The sequence below is a fragment of the Procambarus clarkii genome, chromosome 24 (genome assembly GCF_040958095.1).
Source record: "Procambarus clarkii isolate CNS0578487 chromosome 24, FALCON_Pclarkii_2.0, whole genome shotgun sequence".
Taxonomy (NCBI): Eukaryota; Metazoa; Arthropoda; class Malacostraca; order Decapoda; family Cambaridae; genus Procambarus; species Procambarus clarkii.
Window position 1 is genome coordinate 5,596,939 of NC_091173.1, and position 22,549 is coordinate 5,619,487.

The window sequence follows — 22,549 nt, forward strand, 5'->3', positions numbered from 1 at the left end:
AGAAACTTATGTTAAATTATTTTTTGTCAAATAATATATGTATGTATTGCACGGTCTATGGGTTAATTATGTTAACAGTCAATTTCATGTAGATTCCATCTCACATAGGCCTCTAAATGCACGAGAGCTGATGAGTTAGCCAAGAAATCTGCCTTCAAAGCTGTTGGTTACATTGGAATGCCTATAAGCTCTTTGAAAACAATAATGCACGAACAAGTTCAAAGAAGTGAAATCTACACTAGTAATTCCATCTCTATCATCATACTATCATGCAAGAAGAGCCACATAACTATGGATATAATATATAATTAGCAGACTCCTAAATGTTACAAGTCTTGGTCTACCTCTGTAGTAGACCATGTTCAATTCTGAAGCAATTATGTGGTGAAAGTTGTAAATATGATACTCCTTGACCTGTCAAATTTCTATTCATACAGGAAGTCCCATGACTGGTGATTAATGAAATAACACCTTGCCCCAAGTGTAAGAGTGCCATCTACCTTGCAATGGTTCTAGGAATCTTTGTCCCCACGGCCCAGTCTCTGACTTGGTCTCCAGGGTCCAGATTCCCGAAGCAGTTACGCAAGTACTTACGAAACTGTACATCTTGTCTCAATCTTTGGTGGCTTTGTTTACAATTATTAAACAGTTAATGAGCTCTGAAGCACTGGGAGGCTGTTGATAACAATAACAGTTGATTGGGAAGTTTTCATGCTTGTAAACTGTTTAATAAATGTAACCAAAGCCGTCAAAGATTGATGACAGATGTACACGTTCTTAAGTACTTGTGTAACTGCTTCGTGAATCTGGCCCCTGGTTGGTGGTCTGGTCATCCAGGCTATTAGATGCCACTGCACACAGTCTGAGGTGGATGCATGTACAAAACAGCACTTTTGGGTTTGCCCTCTGTAGCTTCATGGTGCATTAGCTCTGGTACCACACACATTCACGAAACTACCAAGCTTCTGAAATTGTACAGATCACAACACACAATACTGTACTAAAATCTGGTGTGCTCATAAAGGTAAGAAAAGCATGAGGATCCAAATTCATCCTCAAAAAATAAAGTAAAGCCACTCCACTCACCTATGAACACACCAAATTTAGGTCTAGAAGCCTGGTAGTTTTGCGGATGTCTCAGTGATACCAAAGCCAATGTACCTGGAACCTACAGAGGCCACCAAGAAAAGGGCATTTCATTATGTTCAATGTTTGATTTTTAGATGAGAATTTATGGTAAGAAAAGCTCCCATGTGGAAACAATGCCTATATTCTCTACAGAGACCACACCATGAACAATTTATATGCCCAAGAGAATTATGACATTTCCATACCTCTAATATATAAAAAAAACTTTTTGGTTTTTAAATACTTGAATACTAGTACTCACCTGTGTTTTTAAGACAATTTTTCTTCAGTCTAAGGGGGGCAGGCCGAATCTGGTCTTGAACAGGTTTACCTCTTCTAGATTCTTTATTGGCACCTCTGGTCAAGTTGAAGCCACTAGTACCAACTGAGGGGTTGTCTTCCACAATACAAATTTCAACGTTACTGCTTCGTCCAACGTTTAATTGGTCATCTTTGCCTCCAGAAGAGCTTACACAATTTTGGATATCGACTTTTTTTCCACAATAATCTTTCTTATTAGATGATTTTAAACAGTTTCCAGAGTCTTTGGCCACTGATTTACTTAGTGGACTCATGCGCTGGCATGCCAGCTGTTCAGTTGTCAGTTGTACATCAGAAGCTAGATTTGTTATCTTTGATGTTTCTACATTCTGAGCTGATGATGTGCTGGGCTCAGCAATATCAAAAGATTTATCATCAGATAAGATAAATGTTCTTCTCATGGGCCGCTTACGTTTATTTTCCACAGCAGAACACTGTTTGTTTACAGCAAATGTGTCTGATTGTTCCAAGGATTCAACCTTTCTCCTCTTATTATTAGGTGTTACTTTTGAGTTTACATCTAATAAATCTTCATCTCCAGATAAGTGGCTTTCTACTTCAATGTCTTCTGTGGTACCAACTGCTTCAATATTTTTCTCAACTTCACTGTGATGCATCTTAGAGGACAAAACTTCTGTGCATTCTGTGCTTGTGTCCTTTGGCACTGAAGATTTATCAATTTCTATCCGACCACGCGAAGAATGTTTACGCTGCGAACTAGATGGGAAAATTTCAAAATCCTCAGCTTCATCCGACTCATACACAAAGCTTTTCTCATAATCCTGACTACTATTAAACAACTTATCTTTTCTACTTAATAATCCTGAATGTTTTGATTGTTTGCGACCAAGACCTAAATGCAATCCTCTCTTTCTTCTTTCCTTCTTTCCTTGAACATCAATCCAATTTCCATCATTCATGCAAATATCAGGTAAAGAATCTTCTGATATCTGAGATTCCACTTCATAAGAATCAGTTGCTTTATGAGCATTCCTAAGAGTCCTATGCTGGATAACATTTTCTGAACAAGCATCTAAATCTAGACCATGTTTTCGAGTTTGTATTTTTGAACGCTCTAAGGAGTCCTTCAATCTTCTATCTACTGTAAGTGGGAATGACCATTTCATTTTATCCCTAATGTGTTTACTCTGATATTCCCCAACGCTTTTCATCATGGCATTAATCATGTTCAAAATTCTTAAAACACAATCCTTTGCTGGCTCTTTCCTGCTTCTAAAGTAGGCCTTAGATGGTTCTTCCTCCTCCAGTCGCCTCCTCTTGAGAGGGACATCAGGATTATCTTCAATAAAAAATACATTTACCTTTCTTTTTCTATCACTTTTAAAGTTATAACTAAGATTTTCTTCATTATCTGATAAATCCATGTTTGCACACGATGTATGTTCTTTTACCTTGTCACATAGTTTAGAACTACTATTCATAGGTGAAGAGTTAACGTCTTGTGAAGTACTCTGTATCATTATGTTTTCATCCTCTGTGGAGATTCCTTTTGCTGACATTTCAGGTTTCTGCAATTTGTTCCGAGATTCTCCATGTCGTGAATCAACTGGAAATGAAGATTGTAATCTATTAGCTTCGGTGCTCAGAGATGCACCTGGTGTAGGAAGTATAAAATCATCATCATCATCATCATCAATTGTAGCCTCTATTGTATGCTGTATTGACTGTACCTCAAGAGTGTTGGACACCTTTGCATCCTGCAAATTTTGTATCTTCTCTCTGGTACTATTAGATGAGGCAAGACCTTCTAATATTTTCTTCTGACCAATAATTGGAGACAATAACTGTACCCCATCATCTTCTTCATATCCCTCTTGCCAACTGTTTCTGGTATTACAGGGAAGAGGCTGAGAGAGGCGATTTATCTGGTCGAGACCTTTATCCGACTTGGCACTTTGTGATGGAACTATTTCTATACTAGACGACCTTAATGATCGTCTAGGCTCAATTTGACAGTTATTTTGTAAAGCTTTTCTACCTTTTGTAATGCTACTTGTAATATTATTTGCCTCCTGTTCTTCTACTTCAACAGCTTCCTGGTTGGTAGCAGACATTGTACATAGTTTCATTTCATTTCCTTGAGAATTGCTCTCATTCATCTTGCATATTTGCTGAGAATTTCTCTTGGGAGTTTTTGGTACACTTGAGGTTTCCAAAGTTTGTAAATCACAAAACAAGTCCTCTTCAGACCCATGAGGTTGAGCTTGAGATCCTCCCACTGTACTTACTGAAGGCTGGCTGTTAGGCCTAGTCGCAATAGGTGCCGAGCTAGTTAAGGAACAAGAAGGTGAAGGAGACTCACTTGATACCAACAATTCTGGGGACCCTGAACGGAGAAGGTCCAAATCAGGAGTAACATAACCACTACCTGAGAGGCAGTTTGTATCGGCTCCATCTTCTGGCGGAAGAGCCACCACATCAGAGTCGCCTGAATTTTCTTCATTTCCATGCTCCTCATTACAACCAACTTCAGCATGACAGTTTTTCTGCAAAACAAATATTATCTGAATAGGTTTAAAATAAATTTAATTGTGTTTGTGGAAGACAGCAATGTTCACAAAAAAAGGCAAAAACCCCTAAAAATCCTAAAACCCTAAAAACCTGGTGAGAAACTAAACAACCCACAGCCACACATCCAGTACCAATCAAGTAAACCTAAGGCTAAGGTAGCAAAGAACCATGAAAAAATGGTACCCTCACCAAGTAAACCACTACTGAGCACTACCAGCTGTAAAGAAACGGGTCAAAACACAAAAACACACTATGACACACAAGTCATATATAGACAGGTATAAACCCACTGCTTTGATAAACAAAGTTTCAGCTGATGAACACAAGTCATTAAACTTTATTCTGGTTCTTCACCTGACAGGTGCAATATATTGTCAGAAAATTAATGTGAGGAGTTTGGTGAGTTAGACCATTGTTCAAATGTTGCCATCTGGCAGGAGAAGGCTGCAGGTGAGTTAGACCATTGTTCAAATGTTGCCATCTGGCAGGAGAAGGCTGCAGGTGAGTTAGACCATTGTTCAAATGTTGCCATCTGGCAGGAGAAGGCTGCAGGTGAGTTAGACCATTGTTCAAATGTTGCCATCTGGCAGGAGAAGGCTGCAGGTGAGTTAGACCATTGTTCAAATGTTGCCATCTGGCAGGAGAAGACTGCAGACAAGCCAACCAGTAGCTTGCTTAAGCACTCGCTGGCAATCTTAGAGTTGCCAAGAAGATTATAACCCCAATTTTTGTTGTTAGGGTGTACACAATTTGCTCTTATTATAGCTCATAGTAGCTGGCAAATATTCTGGAGCTCTAAATCTGATATTACTGAAGAATATATTATATTCTGCTCACATGAGCTTCTGGTGTCAGTGTTGGGATTATGTCTACTCCCAGGTATTTTTCTTGCAATGTTTCTTGTAATTGCCATTCCTTTATGGTGTAATTAAATACAGATCTCCCTTACCCATTTTCATTATTTTAAACTTATTTGGATTAAAATCCAGCAGCCAATTATCTGCCTACTCTTGAAGTTTGTTAAGGTCTTCTTGCAGCATTCCTACAGTCCTCTCCTCATTAGGTTTGCATCACATGCAAACATCAATATGACAAATTCACTCCATCTGAGATCATTTACAAGAATTGAAAAAGAGCAATTGTCCTTGAACAGAGCCCTTTGGAACACCACTTCCCACCACTCCTCTCCAGCCTGACATATCCTCTCTGACTTTGATCCTTTGTTTCCATCTGTCAAGTACTCCAGTACCCAGTTTAGAGCATTCATGTTATTTCCACCTTGTATATTTGTCTTTTGTGAGGAACTGTATGAAAAGCTTTTTGGCAATCTAGGAATGTGTATGTAATGCAATTTAACACTATAACAACCATCTTTTTCAGCACTACCATCTGACTTGACTACTGTTTTTGCATTCTCAGCTTCTTATTTCTACTATTTTCAATAAAACCAGCATTGAATGTAATGAAACGCCATTTTCTGGGTAAGACCCAGAGCTAAACTGGGCTGATGTGTATATATATTAGACCGTGCCAACAGTCAGTCGAAGGAGTTCTAGGTGTTGGATATTTCCAACACCGAATACAACATTGTTATAGTCTCATTACTTATTACTAACCATACTAAATATTGTAGTAAGTAAAATTAACAACTCGTAGAATTCTCATGTACTAATAATTCATCTGTGCATTAGGCTAGAATTCTCACGTCACCTGACGCCAGTATTGCGTCAGATTTCCTTACAGTAAACACATTATATCCAATTTGTGTGAGAATTAAATACGATTCTCCATAATTAAAGCATTCTGTATGACAACTGATTGCAGACGAATTGTTCTCTAACTAAAAGCCGAATAGAGCGTTAGAATCATAGCGTCTACCTCGCGATAGATTTAACGTCATCAATGAACGCCATGGGGAGACATTAATTCCTCTCCCTTATATATTTACTATTCTTAAATTGGTAAATAATAATAATTTGTTCCTCTAAATAATAAACCCGTCCAGTCTTTAACGTTTCAAGCGCGAATGCGAGAAATATTAATGTTCAAGACAATAATTTGTGTTATGAACGTCGACTCGGCGTGGGTTGGAGGGACGCCATCCCCCTCAGTACGCGGACACGTGCAGAGCCGAAAGGAGGCAGAACTGTGTTTACCGTACTCATAAAAGACGCCATTGCCCAGCAAATCGGGCAGGTGTTATTCATCCTCAGATGAAAGCCGCCACTGTGAGGCGTGAACGACCTTGCAGATAATATCTTCAACTAGTGCTGGTGTTAAATGAGGGACCCCTAGACTTGGTTCCTGACGACACGTGATCAGCCAGCTTGAAACGCATCACAATCCAGGATAGGTTCACCGGAGCCTGGGATGCGAAATTACGGCAATCTTAATACTTATACAGTGCCCACAGCTAAGTACCCTTTATTTGATGCATCATTTACAGGTCTAATAATAGCGGGGTGATTGTTCGTCACGCGGCGAGATAACACCTAATAACAGGTGATTAGAATTCCATCTGTAGATATTAATAGTTTTGAATATGAATTGATTAGTTAAATCAATTGCTACTGGTAGTTATTTATCTTGCAGCTCGAGAGACGAATTCCTCATGCTGTCTTCTCCATGTTAACCGTACCATTCGTCAGTGTACCAGACTTGGAGATTAAGAGGACTGCCATGGTTATCTAAAGGAATCTGCTACCAGCTAAGGCTTATTTCTTTTTATCCATTTCCTTGCAATTTGATGTATTCAGAATGTTTGATATTAATGTGTGATTTACTGTAACTCATTACTATGCTCATATTCATGTTCTTCTTTATGTGAATGATATTATATTCAGCATTCTTTATAGGATTAGATTATTATTAATTGAATTAGTGAACGAACCACACTGATTCCTGGACGTACTGACCTCCAGTAATAACCCCCCAATGTAGGTGTTTGAGGTTTGTTTCTTTAATAATACAGCCCATTAATTATTCTTATGATCATACTTTCTAGTTATATCCATAGTCACTGGTTTTCTCTAGAATTTTATCTAATGATCTGAAATTCTCAGTTTCCCTCTTTACTTTAAAAGCGGGTGGTCCTTCGTAATTTAATTTACTACTTTAATTGTTAATTAATCAGAATCAAGCCCAAATATCCCACATTATGGTCCTTATCGAACCAGATAGGCATTAAATTTATAATTAAAATATTAAATATTAATAACTAATCCTTGTGTGATAGAATCTAGACTAACTATTTAATTAATTGTGTCAACTAACAGTGTAACACATCAGTTAGCCTAGATCACACTAACAGCTACCTTATACATAGCTTTAGTGGGTCATAACCAATTACCCACAACATTTAGACCTACACTTCATACTGAAGTAGAATCCTTAGGTCACCAAGAGCAACAGCTCATAACCTTATATTAATCACTAACACCAATTAAGTAAGTAAGTAATTATCAAAAGAAGGCACCAAACCGGGAAGGCTATGTAGCACCATCAAATACGCAAAATAATCAGAGGGCGCTAAATATCACCAAGGATGCCAATACGAGAACAAAAACGCATAAGGCGAACGATATCAAAAGTATCCAAGTCACCAAGAATTCTATCGAGGGACAGGTGACCGCGAGGGGCGGTCGGAAAGCAAGACACACGCTCGTCCTGGAAGTCAGGACATTCAAGAAGGACATGCACGACCGTAAGAGGGACAATGCAACTAGGACAATAAGGAGCAGGGCGGCGCTCCATCAAGTGACCATGGGTTAAGCGAGTATGGCCAATACGCAACCTCGCTAGAGCTGTTTCCCACCGCCGGTTACGGTGCAAGGAGGACGGCCACGAGGAAACACAACATTTAAGAGTACGTAGCTTGTTACCAGTAACAGACAACCAAGAAGCCTGCCAACGGGTAAGGACTGAGGAATGGATAACCGGGTAAAAGTCGGAATACGGAATGCCTTTACGAGAGATGGGACAAGAGCGGACAGCTTCCTTAGCGGCAGCATCCGCACGCTCATTTAAAGACACGCCAATATGGCTGGGAACCCAACAAAACTCAACCGACTTAAATTTACTGTGAACGAGAAACAGCCAATGCTGGATCTCGACAACTACTGGATGAACTGGATTAAAGCACCCGAGAGCCATGAGGGCACTACGAGAGTCAACAACAACCACAAAGGAAGACTGACAACGAGAAAGCAGGAGACGAAGAGCATAGAGAATAGCATAAAGTTCCGCTGTAAAGATGCTAGTCTCCGGAGGCAAGCGACACATATAAGTGCGATCAGGAAAAACAACAGAGTAGCCAACACCGTCCGCTGACTTAGACCCATCGGTGAAGACAGAAACGGAGCGGGAGTGAGAAGAAAAGTGCTCGAGGAAAAGGCGTTTTAGAACCGTAGGAGGGGTAAAAGCTTTAGTGATACGAGTTAAGGATGTACAAAACCGCGGAAGAGGGACCCTCCACGGGGGCAAAGAAGGAACAACACGAGGAGAAACATCAGAAATACGAACGGAAAGAGAATCCTGTAGGCGAGATAACCGGACAGAAAGAGGGAGGTGGTGAAGAGGAACAGGAACCGCAGGAGGGGTAAAAGTTAAAGCACGACAGAGGCGAGAGGAAGGATGTTGCAAGGACCGCGCAAGATAGCGAAGACAGTAGCGATCACGGCGGTCCTGGAGAGACAGGAAGCCAGTGTCAACAAACAAGCTAAGGACGGGAGTCGAACGAAAGGCACCAGAACTGAGGCGCAACCCAGTATGGTGCAAAGCATCAAGACGGCGAAGAGTAGAAGGAGAAGCAGACGAGTAAGCAGGGCAACCATAATCGAGCTTAGACAGGACGAGAGAGGAATGTAAAGCAAGGAGAGTGCGCCTATCTGCCCCCCAAGAAGTATGGGACAAGACCCGAAGGAGGGTAAGGGCCTTAGAGCACTCAACACGGAGGTAAGAGATATGGGGAGACCAAGACAAACGAGTGTCAAGGAATAACCCCAAAAGCTTCGCGGAATCTTTGTATTCAAGGGGATGACCATAAAGTGACAAAGAGGGACGAAGAACAACCCGTTTCCGTGTAAAAGTCATGGCACAAGTCTTAGAAGTAGAGAACTTGAAGCCATGACCTGTGGCCCAAGACGACACCCCTCCAAACACACACCGAAACTACGACGTTGGTACAACGTTCGAACAAGTTTTAACACCTCCTAACCAGTTATAACAACCAATATAGCAAGTTGTAACAACGTTCAAATACGTCATAAACACGTTAAGCCAAGATGTAACAACTCTATTATAAGTTGTAACAAGCGGAAAATAGAGACAGTTTCGGTTTGTGTTTCCAGGGACGGCATCAATTGCAAGTTGAAGCCGGCGTTGAAGGAGAGGCGAAGCATCACCCTGACAACAAAGGGTAAGATCATCGACATAGAGAGCGGAGAAGACACCAGAAGGAAGAGAGGAAAGAAGACCATTGAGGGCAACCAGAAAAAGAGTAGTGCTCAGAACACTACCCTGGGGCACACCTTCGTATTGCTGAAAAGAGGGAGACAGAGCGGTACCAAGGCGCACCCGAAAGGAACGACGAGAGAGGAAGCTGCGGAGAAAGAGAGGGAGATGACCACGAAGGCCAAAAGAATGAAGTTGAGATAGGATATGATAACGCCAAGTGGTGTCGTAAGCCTTTTCTAGGTCAAAAAGGACGGCAACAACGGAGGTCTTCGCAGCAAAAGCAGTACGAATATAGACCTCCAAGTTCACCAGGACATCTGTCGTGCTGCGGCACTTGCGGAAACCAAATTGAGAAGGGGAGAGGAGGTGATGGTGTTCCAGGAACCACATCAGACGAATGTTAACCATACGTTCAAAGAGTTTGCAGACACAACTTGTGAGAGCAATAGGGCGAAAGTCCTTAGGGGAAGTACCCAGAGACCCCGGTTTGCGAACAGGGAGGACAACGGCATCGAGCCAGTCCTCAGGGACTGACGACGACTCCCAGATCCGATTATACAGACTCAGTAAATACTGAGACGTGCTCGGAGGGAGATGGCGAAGCATCTCATAATGAATACCATCGGAGCCCGCCGCCGTAGAACCGCAGAGGGCCAGGGCAGAACGAAGTTCAGAGAGAGAGAAGGGATCATTATAGGGAAGCTGAAGATGAGTGCAGAAATCTAAAGGACGAGACTCAAGGACAGGTTTACGAAGAAGGAAAGATTGGGGAAGATGAAGACCAGAGCTAACAGAAGAAAAGTGGGAACCCAGTTCGGAAGCGACCTGCAACGGGTACGCCACAAGAGTATCATGGAGGTGAAGGACCGGTGAAACATCGGGAACGAACTTACCCGCTATCTTGCGGATACGCTTCCAGATCTGGGCCAGAGGGGTTTCGGACGTAATTGTCGAGACATAAGATGCCCAACATTCACGTTTAGCCGTACGGATGGCCCTATGGGCCACCGCACTCGCTTTCCGAAAGAAAAGAAAAGAATCGGTCGTCTGCCTACGGCGGTGCTTCTTCCAGGCTGCACGCTTACAGCGGACAGCCCGAGCACAGTCCGCATTCCACCAGGGAACGCACTTCCGTGGACCCCGAGAGGAAGAGCGAGGAATAGAGCGGAGGGCAGCGTCGAAGACAGTGTCATGAAAAAGGAGGAGAGCGCGAGAGAGGGGCAGAAGGGAGAGGTCAGAGAGAGTAGCACTGAGGGAAAATAGGGTCCAGTCCGCCTTAGCAAACTGCCACCTAGGGAAAGAGAGGGAAGGGCGAAAAGAGAAAAAGGAAACAAGGATGGGGAAATGATCACTTCCATGGAGGTCATCAAGAACCTGCCACGTGAAATCTAAGTAAAGAGAAGAAGACCAGAGAGAAAGATCAAGACAAGAAAGGGTGCGAGTTCGAGAGTCCAAATGAGTGGGCTCACCAGAATTCAGAAGAGACAGGGAAGAAGAGAGGAGAAACGGCTCAAGGAGGCGACCCCGGGTATTCGTCAGAACGTCACCCCAAAGAGAATGACGACAATTGAAGTCACCCAGCAGGAGCACAGGCTCCGGCAAGGAGTCTAGGTGGTGTTTCAAATCAGGAAGAGAGAGCGGGACACTCGGGGGGAGATAAATGGAACAAACTGTGTACCATTTCCCCACAAAGATACGAGCAGCAGAACAATGGAGAGGCGAAGGAAAAAGTAAAGGAACAAAGGGAACATCAGCCCGAATCAAGAGAGCAGAAGAATTAGAAGCCCCAGCAATGGCTGGGGGGGGGGAGAGAAAGGAATAGCCACGAAAACGACCAGGACGAGCACCAAGCATTGGCTCCTGGAGACAGACACAACGGGGCGAAAACCGCGAAACCAGAAGTTGGAGTTCGAGGAAATTGGCGTAATAACCTCGAACGTTCCATTGAAGAATGGACAACGACGAGAAGAGAAAGGACAAAAACAGAGAACAAGGAAGAAACAAAGGCGAAAGACCAACAGAGCACGTTAAAGAATATCAGGGTCGGGATCAGGGTCAGCAAAGTCAGGGTTAGGGGGCATGGGTAAACTGAGCAAAGACGGAGGGAAGGAAACGGGAGAACAGATCAGAGGTGGGCGGGCAGGGTCCGGAGGAGGAGGAGACAACGGAGAGGAGCAGTCAAGGACAGCAGCAGGAAGAGGGGGAGTAGAAAGAGAGGAGCGCACCCCAGCAAGAGCAGCAACCGAAAGGGAAGCAGGGGCCAAAGAAACCTCCATAGCAGGAACAGGGGGCGCAAGCACTGAAACGGGAGGGGAAGGAGCAACAGAGCCAGAAGGAGGAGCTGAGGAAGAAAGCGAAGCCTTCTTACCCGCCGGGGAAGAGGAAGGAGAGGAGCCAGGCTTACGCTTCTGACTTAAAGAGACCGGTGTCCCAGCAACTACGTACCGGGCAACGGATTCCAGTGTCTCAACAGGAGAAGCCGAACGAGAGCACACACGACGGCCGTTAGGAGAGCGATGGACATCCGCCCGCACCGACAGGCGGCGGGGAGAGCCGATAGATGGAGGAAGAGGATGGGAAGGAGGATCGGAGGGGGACGAGGAAGAAGACACAGAAGACACGACAGACCGGGTAGAAGGAAGGGGAACCCCAGACAGAGGACCAGGAGGAGGATCCTTCGGGAAAGAACCCAAAGGGACAGAGGAGGGGGCAGTGGGCGCATCAGGGTCCAAGGCCCGGAAACGGTTGTGAGTCTGAGGAAGGCGGGAAGGACGAGGAGAGGAAGAGCGCAACACGCGAGCATAAGAGATATTAGCATAAGGCGGGAGCCGGCGAACCTGGCGCCTCGCCTCAGGAAAAGATAAACGCTCCCGGTGCTTCAAGTTGAGGACGGCTGCCTCAAGCTTGTAATGGACACACGCACGGGAGAAGGTAGGATGGGCCTCACCGCAGTTGAGGCAACGAGCCTGGGGAGAAGCGCACTCCGACTTAGAGTGACCTTCGCCACCACACAAAGGACAGAGAGAGACAGTCCCGGAGCAGCGGAGGGCACCATGCCCAAACCTCCAGCACTTGTTGCAGAGCCGAGGAGAAGGAATGTACTCCTGGACAGAGCACCTGGCACCAGCAAGAATGACAGAGGGTGGGAGGGTCCTACCATCAAAGGTAATCTTCACAACCCGGAGGGGTTGACGGCGACTACCACGAGGGGGACGAGTAAACGTGTCCACCTGGAGAATAGAGTGGCCCTGGGCAGCGAGGATATGTCGAATATCGTCGTGGCAGTCGCGCAGGTCCCGAACACCGGTCGCAACATGGGGCGGGAGCAAAATAGTGCCAACACTGGCATTCAACTGAACGTTCTTCGAGACCCGAACGGGGGTCTCGCCAAGGCAGGACAAGGCAGCCAAGCGGGAAGCAGCATCCTGAGAAGGAGCAGCAACGACACGTGTACCGAGACGAGTGGGGTTGAAAGTAATGGAGGCATCCACGGAATCAATGAGATGTCGATGGAGGGAGAAATCGTCAGGAGGCGCAGAATCAAGAGGGAGGAGATCAAAATATTTGGCCCACGAAGCGGGACCAAACAAGGCTTGATAGGTAGCAGAACTGGAAGGAATCGAGCGAGGGCGGCCGTGACGAGGACGGCGGTGAGAACCCCCAGAGAGAGAGGGGTTAAAAGGCGCAGTAGTTACAACTAGAGAAGGAGCCGCGCCAGGGGACGAGGTAGTCACCACTGGGGGCTTGGGGCTCGACCCAACCACAGAGGAGGGAGGGGAGCCAGAGGAAGGAGTCAGAGAGGCCAAAGGAGGAGCAAGGTCGGGGCCCAATGCAGCGGAGGCTACAGAGCCCGGTCTTCCAATACGGACCGACTCGGGGGCTTGGTCGCCCACCCCACGAGCCTGAGAAGGTAAACCAGAAGAAGCCGAAGCAGGGGTAATCATCTTGACGAAAGAAAGAATTCACTCACGAATGTGCCCCCACACCCACCATGGAGCCACAATTAGAGGCAGGACACCCAACAAGAAGCTATCGCCGATCTTGTCGGGGCCTCCTAGGGGTGCGTCGCGAGTATACGCCCCACAAACGCCACCTTAAGAAACCGACAGTCCGTCGAGATCGGGTTCAGTGACGAAGTGGGGATTGACAATAAAAGGTTCCCCTCGCTCTCGACGTCGGGTACTGCAGTTCTACGGGTGCATGAGTATGCCTCCTCAAGCACCCGGGCGTCAAAATAGAAGAAGTCCAAGGGAAGAACCAGAACGAGCAAAAGGTCGGTAGGAAACGGCAAGCAGATAGGAGAAGAGGGGGGAGAAAAACGAAACAGAAGGAAAAGGAAAAGATGCCCAGCAGAATTGGAGAGGACAGCAGCAGGAGCACAAGGCTAGAAAAGGACAGAGGACTGTCCCAAGGAGCATCACACTCCGGCAGCCGCCCACTAAGCCCCCACACGGCGACAACGAGCTGAGCGGGGAGGGGGTAACACCAATTAAGTGTTAACCATTTAGGCTATACCAATGCTTCAATATATGGCTGTCAGCAGACTGTCCATTATAGCCTGAATCCATGTTATAATTACTGATTCACTCAAGTCAGTGGATCATTAACATTTAGGGATCCAGTATACTAACAAATTACTGATCTCATACTAGTTAATCATTACTAACCCTGATAATATTTTATTCCACAATTAGGAGTACATTTAGGAGTTAGATAATATTTACGGCAGTAGAATACTTGCCAAACACAATTAATTCTTTTGTGTTCATTTAATTTCTTATACACATAATTACACAAGTGTATATTATATAAAATACAAAAAACCCAAAAACACAGCACAATTATTTGCACATTACTGCACCATAATATAATCTTTGCCAACCTTCATTAGGTAGCAATTTAGGCTGTGATTGTGTTGAATTTGGCACAAGCACAGACTAAATATAGTTGTAGTTTCTCAAGTAGAAATTCGCACGACTAGGCTTGAGCTAGTTAGTGACATATATATTATTCTTTTGTGCTGACCCTATCAAGGGTGGGATTAACCATTTATTGTGTAATTATTTTATTGCATATTTCTATGTATGTCTTTGAGTGTTACTGTAAGTCCACTACCCATCCGAGGCTGATTTAGAAGAGCTAAGCTGAGGAACACCTGTAGTGAGACCAAGGTACCACTCAAATCTTAGTTGCTTATTATTAGGTAGGTAGCTAACCTCTAAATGAGGTAAATTACAACCAGCCTCAAGAAACATTAGGCTGTCAATACTTATACCTGCTCTACATCAAGGAGCAGACTATAGCTATACCACTAGCTATATAAGCCCTATCAGGCTGTCAATAATTATACCTGCTCTACATCAAGGAGCAGACTATAGCTATACCACTAGCTACATAAGCCTTATCAGGCTGTCAATAATTATACCTGCTCTGCATCAAGGAGCAGACACTATAGCTATACCACTAGCTACATAAGCCCTATCAGGCTCAATTTACCGCAAGAATGAAGCCTTTAGAAAGGAATGCAAGATTCTTGACAGCTCTTCAACGTCCCTTAGGAAAACTGCTTATGAAATGTCATTTCTGTGTCGAAACTGACCCAGGTGACGTCTATAGACTAGCAAGTTCCATAAGGATCGCCATCCAAAAATATGACTATATCAAGACTGTAATCGAGTCCCACAGGAATTTACTCCAGGCCGGTCATACTGTCTCAGACCACTTACGTCTAACAGATTCTGATCTCGATAACTATGAACATTCCGTTCAAACCAGTTTAGACCGATATAAGGAGGTGCTTGCGAGACAAGATATTCCCGAGTGGGTGGATCAGATCATTAATAGACCTGTATCCAAGTTAACACTCAGTTCAGATGAGATACCTGAACTAATTCAAGAAGAGGAGAATCCTCTAATCAATACTGATCACTACACAGGATCCATAACTGAAGATCAACCTTCATTTTCTAACCTCTCATCTAATACAGCTTCATGTGATGATTTGTTTACAGAGACTGATCAAATTTCAGGCCACTCTTCTCAATGTTCCCTGGATTCTATAAGTTCAATACATAATGCTACTGAATTAACTAGCTTATCTCCAGAACCCAGAGAAACAAATGAAGCTGCAGATGAAACAAGTGAAGCTGCAATGATCAGTGAATCTGAACCAGAAAATGATAAAGCTAATGCTGCAGCAGCAGCCGAAGCTGTAATCAAAGCTGAGGCTAAGCAAGAAGCCTTAAGCAACACAAGTAATGGTCACAATTGCTCACAACAGCCTTCTAAAGCAAGTGCTAACAATGAGAAGACTATTATAAACCTTGTGCACCAATTATTAAATTTATCTTCACCAGAGCAATCAGTTGACTCTTTACAAACTTTTAGTTTTCAGCTTGAGTCACTAATAAATTCTTTCAGTAAAGAGGTGGATCACCCAACTACTGAGTGGATGACTAAAATTATCATCCAGAGAAAATTGTCTGGTGACACACTTAATAAACTATATGTATGCCAGAATGGTAATACCCTGTCAATGCAGGATATATTCACAGGTTTGCGTAATATGAGCAATCATACAGCAGACCAAGCAATTAATGCTAAATCTGAATGCACCAAAACTGTACCTACATCAGTTTCCTTGCCTGAAACTCCTAAAGTGACACTGTCACTAGGTAACAAAGGTGCTAATAATCAATGTAACCAGAATCAGTCAGACACTGATTCATCAGTGAGACCTAAGAGTCCCACAGGTGCTCCTAAGAGACTTAATAGTCCAAAGAGCACTGCTAATAATTCCACAAGTGCTCCTAAGAGACCTAATAGTCCAAAGAGCACTCCCAAGAGCCTGTTAATGGTTCCCCAGAGTACACCAAGTACTCACAAGAGAATAAATAACAAACAAATGCAAACAGCAAAACCACCACAACCTGCAAATACTGTTTTACCTAAACCGGTAAGCCCTAAACGATCTGCAGGATGGGGAATGTGTTTGTTTTGCAATCAAAAACATTCTCTGTACAAATGTACTAATTATCCTAATAGAGACACAAGAGTCAGACGACTCAAACAGTTACACAAATGTACTAGGTGTCTCAAACCACATAATGTTAACAGCTGTGACACCCCACTGAACACCTGCAATAGGTGTAGAAGGGGCAAACATCATGCTGCACTGTGCAAATTAGTTAGAACTAATTATGTCAATCCTAGAATAGGACGTAGAGAATCTACACAAGTACAGTGCTGCAAGGTGCGAGATGTGTACAGCGTAACTTCCCAAGCATCTCAAGTGGATGCTGCCTTGCCTACTGCCCAACTTCAAGTGAAGAACAGAGGAGCCAAGATCACCATACGTGGACTATTTGATCAAGGTTCCCAGAGAACTTTCATTATTCAAAGGGCAGCAGAGGCACTTAATTTACAACCAATAGGACAGGTAAAATTAAACTTGTCAGGGTTCATGATAAATCGAGGAACCCATGAATACTCAGTAGTTCAACCGCTTGTACGACTAGGTAGTCAAGCCAAGGCTGTCCAAGCCATTGTTGTAGATCAAATACCTTTAGACTTAAACATTAAGGGTCTGGGGTACACAGCCCACTTCCTGCAGGAACGTGAAATTAATTTGGCTGACAACAAATTAATGTCTGACCGCCTTAACAATGTAGATGTACTAGTAGGAGCCGACTACTATTACCAGTTCATAACTGGACATGTTAAACGATTGGGAATGAATATGCTCCAATCTGCAGGAGGCTACTTACTTACTGGTAAAGTTCTGAATGTGAACAAGCCTAAACCTGCCAACAATAATAAATTAGTCAGCAGTAAATCAATTCTCCAGCAACAAGCTAAAGGGAGACACACAGCTGAGTAATAAACTCAGATTGAATGTAATACAATTGATACTCGCCGAGATGTTTCATAGCTCTCAGTGAAAATCAATGGTCCGTACTCAAACAAGTACAAGTCACAGCGACCAACCCATTGAATTCACTGCAGACCTAGAATTATTCTTGACAAGTAGTAATTGACCACACTCAGTCTTCCTAGTTAAATTGTAATGTTAGGCTAGAGAATCTAGTACTCCCTAGGAATTAATAATGTTAGGCTAGAGAATCTAGCACTCAATGCCACTGGCATTTCCTGAATTTAGTAACAAATTCACTAGGACCACTGGTCCACTATACTTGCGCTTAAAGGTTTGCCAAGAAAACCTTCTTAATACCATGTTTTCTGCACTAAGAGTTAGTGATAAATACTTGCATTAATTGTTTGAGTTGTTTTTCTTTCGTTTCTGCTTATTTAGTGTAGGAGCGCAGCACGAACAAACTTGCGCACTTACTAATATGTAAGTGAATTTACAGAGAACTAATATGTTTAATGCATTATCGTTAAACATTAGCATTGTTAATTAACATGCTTCCTGAGCTTAACATAGCTCACCTTAGAATTAACGTAATAATATGAGTGCTCGTTCACCATGCGCACGAGCTTAATATTGCTCGCCATGATAACTGAATGACAAAACTCCACCTCGTTAATTCGAGTTCACTGAACTCACCCTGTTAACTGTTAACGAGCTCACTGCAGCTCACCCTGTTAGCACTGCTAACGAGCTCACTGTAGCTCACCCTGTCAACACTGTTGACGAGTTCACTGAACTCACCCTGTTAACTGTTAACGAGCTCAATGTAGCTCACCCTGTCAACACTGTTGACGAGTTCAATGTAACTCACCCTGTTAGCACTGTTAACGAGCTCACTGTAGCTCACCCTGTCAACACTGTTGACGAGTTCACTGCAACTCACCCTGTTAGCACTGCTAACGAGCTCAATGTAGCTCACCCTGTCAACACTGTTGACGAGTTCACTGTAACTCACCCTGTTAGCACTGCTAACGAGCTCACTGTAGCTCACCCTGTCAGCACTGCTGACGAGCTCAATGTAGCTCACCCTGTCAACACTGTTGACGAGTTCCCTGCAACTCACCCTGTTAGCACTGCTAACGAGCTCACTGTAGCTCACCCTGTCAGCACTGCTGACGAGCTCAATGTAGCTCACCCTGTCAACACTGTTGACGAGTTCACTGCAACTCACCCTGTTAGCACTGACGAGCTCAATGTAGCTCACCCTGTCAACACTGTTGACGATCACTGCAACTCACCCTGTTAGCACTGCTAACGAGCTCAATGTAGCTCACCCTGTCAATGAGCTCAATACTGCTCACTATGTTAATTTGAGTACATTTTTGCTCACAATTAGCTTAGTCCCTTACTTAGGTAGGTTAGAAATTCAAACCATTTATTTAGGTAGGCTTAGGGACTTTAGTTAGTGTCAACTGAGTACTAGCCTAATCTGTACTCACCATTAATTACAGTTGACTATACTTATAGAGACTGATTTAATAAACTCAAATTCATGTAAAGGTGATTTCGTCCTAAACAAGTTTACAGTGTCAAGCCTATGAGCTGCCATTTAATTAACTCATAAGTCAGAATGACTAGGCTACTAATCTCACTGTCGACTCAGAATTTTCCTTGATTTTAATGAATAAACTTTTCAGTTCTCTACTTTTCTATTATTTTAGCTAGTTAGCAAATTATTTGTACCATCAGTCAGCATGACTACTGCACGGCAGTGCACATTAAATTCAACTTCCTCATTTGAATTTGGGGTGATCGTGATGCTGCGTGATGATATTGTCTAGTAACCCAATAGTTACAAGTCACAGCGACCCTAGACAGTGACTTTACTGTAAGTGTCATAGTTTCCTTGATCTTAAATGACTAATAACACTTTACTGTATAATCATACAATAGTGTTATCAGTTCTTAGGAACTTATTCTGAGTTTACCTACGATTCAGCAGCTACGTAATACACCTAATACATGTCACTGCGACCCTAGTTGTTGAGTTTATTCTGAGCTTTAGAGTGTTCCTGATTACCAATAACTTAATCATTTAATGTCTCAATATTTAATGCATGTTTCCACTAAGGGAAACTGCAAGCCTATTACAACTCGGAAGAAGATTAATTTCCTTCACTTCCCACTGAGAAAACTGTGATGATGCTACGATGTGATATCACGTAACGAAACATTACACGTCACTATGACCCAGGATATCGCATCACAGTAGATTCTGTTAGTTTAAATTGGGAGAGTTAAATTCTATAAATATTGTGTAGGCTACAAACAACATGTTTCATTTGACATGTAAATAGCAAGACTCAAGTCCTTGTAAGTCCTTGATAAATCCGGGACGTTCGTTATGTGTGTACTAACATACTAACATACTAATGTATTAATCTTAATATCACTTCGGGATAGGTCAGTACAACACAGTACACTGCGACCCTAGGTTTCTCCCCCCGGAGTTATGTTGGATATTTCCAACACCGAATACAACATTGTTATATTCTCATTACTTATTACTAACCATACTAAATATTGTAGTAAGTAAAATTAACAACTCGTAGAATTCTCATGTACTAATAATTCATCTGTGCATTAGGCTAGAATTCTCACGTCACCTGACGCCAGTATTGCGTCAGATTTCCTTACAGTAAACACATTATATCCAATTTGTGTGAGAATTAAATACGATTCTCCATAATTAAAGCATTCTGTATGACAACTGATTGCAGACGAATTGTTCTCTAACTAAAAGCCGAATAGAGCGTTAGAATCATAGCGTCTACCTCGCGATAGAGTTAACGTCATCAATGAATGCCATGGGGAGACATTAATTCCTCTCCCTTATATATTTACTATTCTTAAATTGGTAAATAATAATAATTTGTTCCTCTAAATAATAAACCCGTCCAGTCTTTAACGTTTCAAGCGCGAATGCGAGAAATATTAATGTTCAAGACAATAATTTGTGTTATGAACGTCGACTCGGCGTGGGTTGGAGGGACGCCATCCCCCTCAGTACGCGGACACGTGCAGAGCCGAAAGGAGGCAGAACTGTGCTTACCGTACTCATAAAAGACGCCATTGCCCAGCAAATCGGGCAGGTGTTATTCATCCTCAGATGAAAGCCGCCACTGTGAGGCGTGAACGACCTTGCAGATAATATCTTCAACTAGTGCTGGTGTTAAATGAGGGACCCCTAGACTTGGTTCCTGACGACACGTGATCAGCCAGCTTGAAACGCATCACAATCCAGGATAGGTTCACCGGAGCCTGGGATGCGAAATTACGGCAATCTTAATACTTATACAGTGCCCACAGCTAAGTACCCTTTATTTGATGCATCATTTACAGGTCTAATAATAGCGGGGTGATTGTTCGTCACGCGGCGAGATAACACCTAATAACAGGTGATTAGAATTCCATCTGTAGATATTAATAGTTTTGAATATGAATTGATTAGTTAAATCAATTGCTACTGGTAGTTATTTATCTTGCAGCTCGAGAGACGAATTCCTCATGCTGTCTTCTCCATGTTAACCGTACCATTCGTCAGTGTACCAGACTTGGAGATTAAGAGGACTGCCATGGTTATCTAAAGGAATCTGCTACCAGCTAAGGCTTATTTCTTTTTATCCATTTCCTTGCAATTTGATGTATTCAGAATGTTTGATATTAATGTGTGATTTACTGTAACTCATTACTATGCTCATATTCATGTTCTTCTTTATGTGAATGATATTATATTCAGCATTCTTTATAGGATTAGATTATTATTAATTGAATTAGTGAACGAACCACACTGATTCCTGGACGTACTTACCTCCAGTAATAACCCCCCAATGTAGGTGTTTGAGGTTTGTTTCTTTAATAATACAGCCCATTAATTATTCTTATGATCATACTTTCTAGTTATATCCATAGTCACTGGTTTTCTCTAGAATTTTATCTAATGATCTGAAATTCTCAGTTTCCCTCTTTACTTTAAAAGCGGGTGGTCCTTCGTAATTTAATTTACTACTTTAATTATTAATTAATCAGAATCAAGCCCAAATATCCCACACTAGGCCTACCGGGTACCAAAGCCAGAACCTGGCCCCCTCAACAGAGGCACGAGGAGCAATGGGCTAAAGACACCCCGTGTAATTGGAAGCAGTCATTGTCTGCCATCAACCAGGTCAGGCACCCACAAAGGCAGGAACTCCAAAACACACTACTGATCAAATAAATTGCAAACTGAAAGCCAAACTAGCAACAGCAACTAGCAACAATCAAAACCAAGGAAAGTAAACGAGTATGACATCACCACAAACGCCGTGCATCCGTCTGTGCAACCCCCCCCCCCTCCTCCGGAGAGAGACGGGGGATCCCAGACCTCCATGCCGGCAACTCTCCTCAGTTCAGAAGCCGAGTATCAAAAACGCGAAAAAAAAAACGTAAACCGGAGGGGAGGGAGGGAGGGATGCCGGGGAGCCTCCGGGCCTCACCCAGAAAATGGTGTTTCATTACATTCAACGCTGCTTTTCTGTGGAGAACCTCTTTGGCTCCCCGGAGCTACTAAACCAAAGATAAAGAAAAAGAGGGACTTACCCAGGAGGCGATCGTCACTCGCTCCTCAACTCGTAGAAGAGACAACTGGCTGCAACCTGCGACCCAAGGCTACACATGCCCAAGAAGGGCCAGGAACATTAATGAGATACCGTGCGGCCAGGACCCTGTTCGACCTCCAAAACCCCCTTGCCCGAATGTCAGCCTAGGACATAAGTATTCCCAAAAACAGCAGCCAAAGCCGCGAACTTACGAATGTCATGGACATTCGTCCTGGGAGACCCGCGCCCTGGAACAGGGAAAAAGGGAAACCGGGTCAAGCCGAAGCACGCCTGCCACAGAGGCCGTGGTGCGCAGATAATGGCGAAGAGCCATAACTGGACAAAACATGATTCACCCCCGGCTGAACCAACCAAGCATCAACAACCCAAGGACCCCTTCAGAAAGCAGCAGACTCATTCTTCGCCAGAAAAGGAGTAGGAGGCTGCAAACGAACAAAACGACCACCAGGACCGAAAGAGCAAAAACCCCTGCGCTGGAGGAGAGCATGAAGCTCCCCGACCCGACCCCCAGAGGCCAATGCCAACAAGAAAAAGAGCCTTAGGAAAAACAGTCCTGAACCGAGGGGGCTACCACAAACCGAGGAGG

General features: G+C 43.5%; 1 protein-coding gene across 7 annotated transcripts in view; it reads right to left on the minus strand.

Moving 5' to 3' along the window:
* LOC123761783 (uncharacterized) overlaps positions 1-22,549 on the minus strand; it is a 235,395-nt gene that overhangs the window by 187,943 nt on the left and 24,903 nt on the right. For all 7 annotated transcript variants that reach the window (XM_069330505.1, XM_069330506.1, XM_069330504.1 and 4 more), the window contains exon 3: positions 1,391-3,956. In XM_069330505.1, coding sequence (XP_069186606.1) covers positions 1,391-3,956 — 2,566 coding nt within the window. The remainder of the gene's footprint in view (positions 1-1,390; positions 3,957-22,549) is intronic.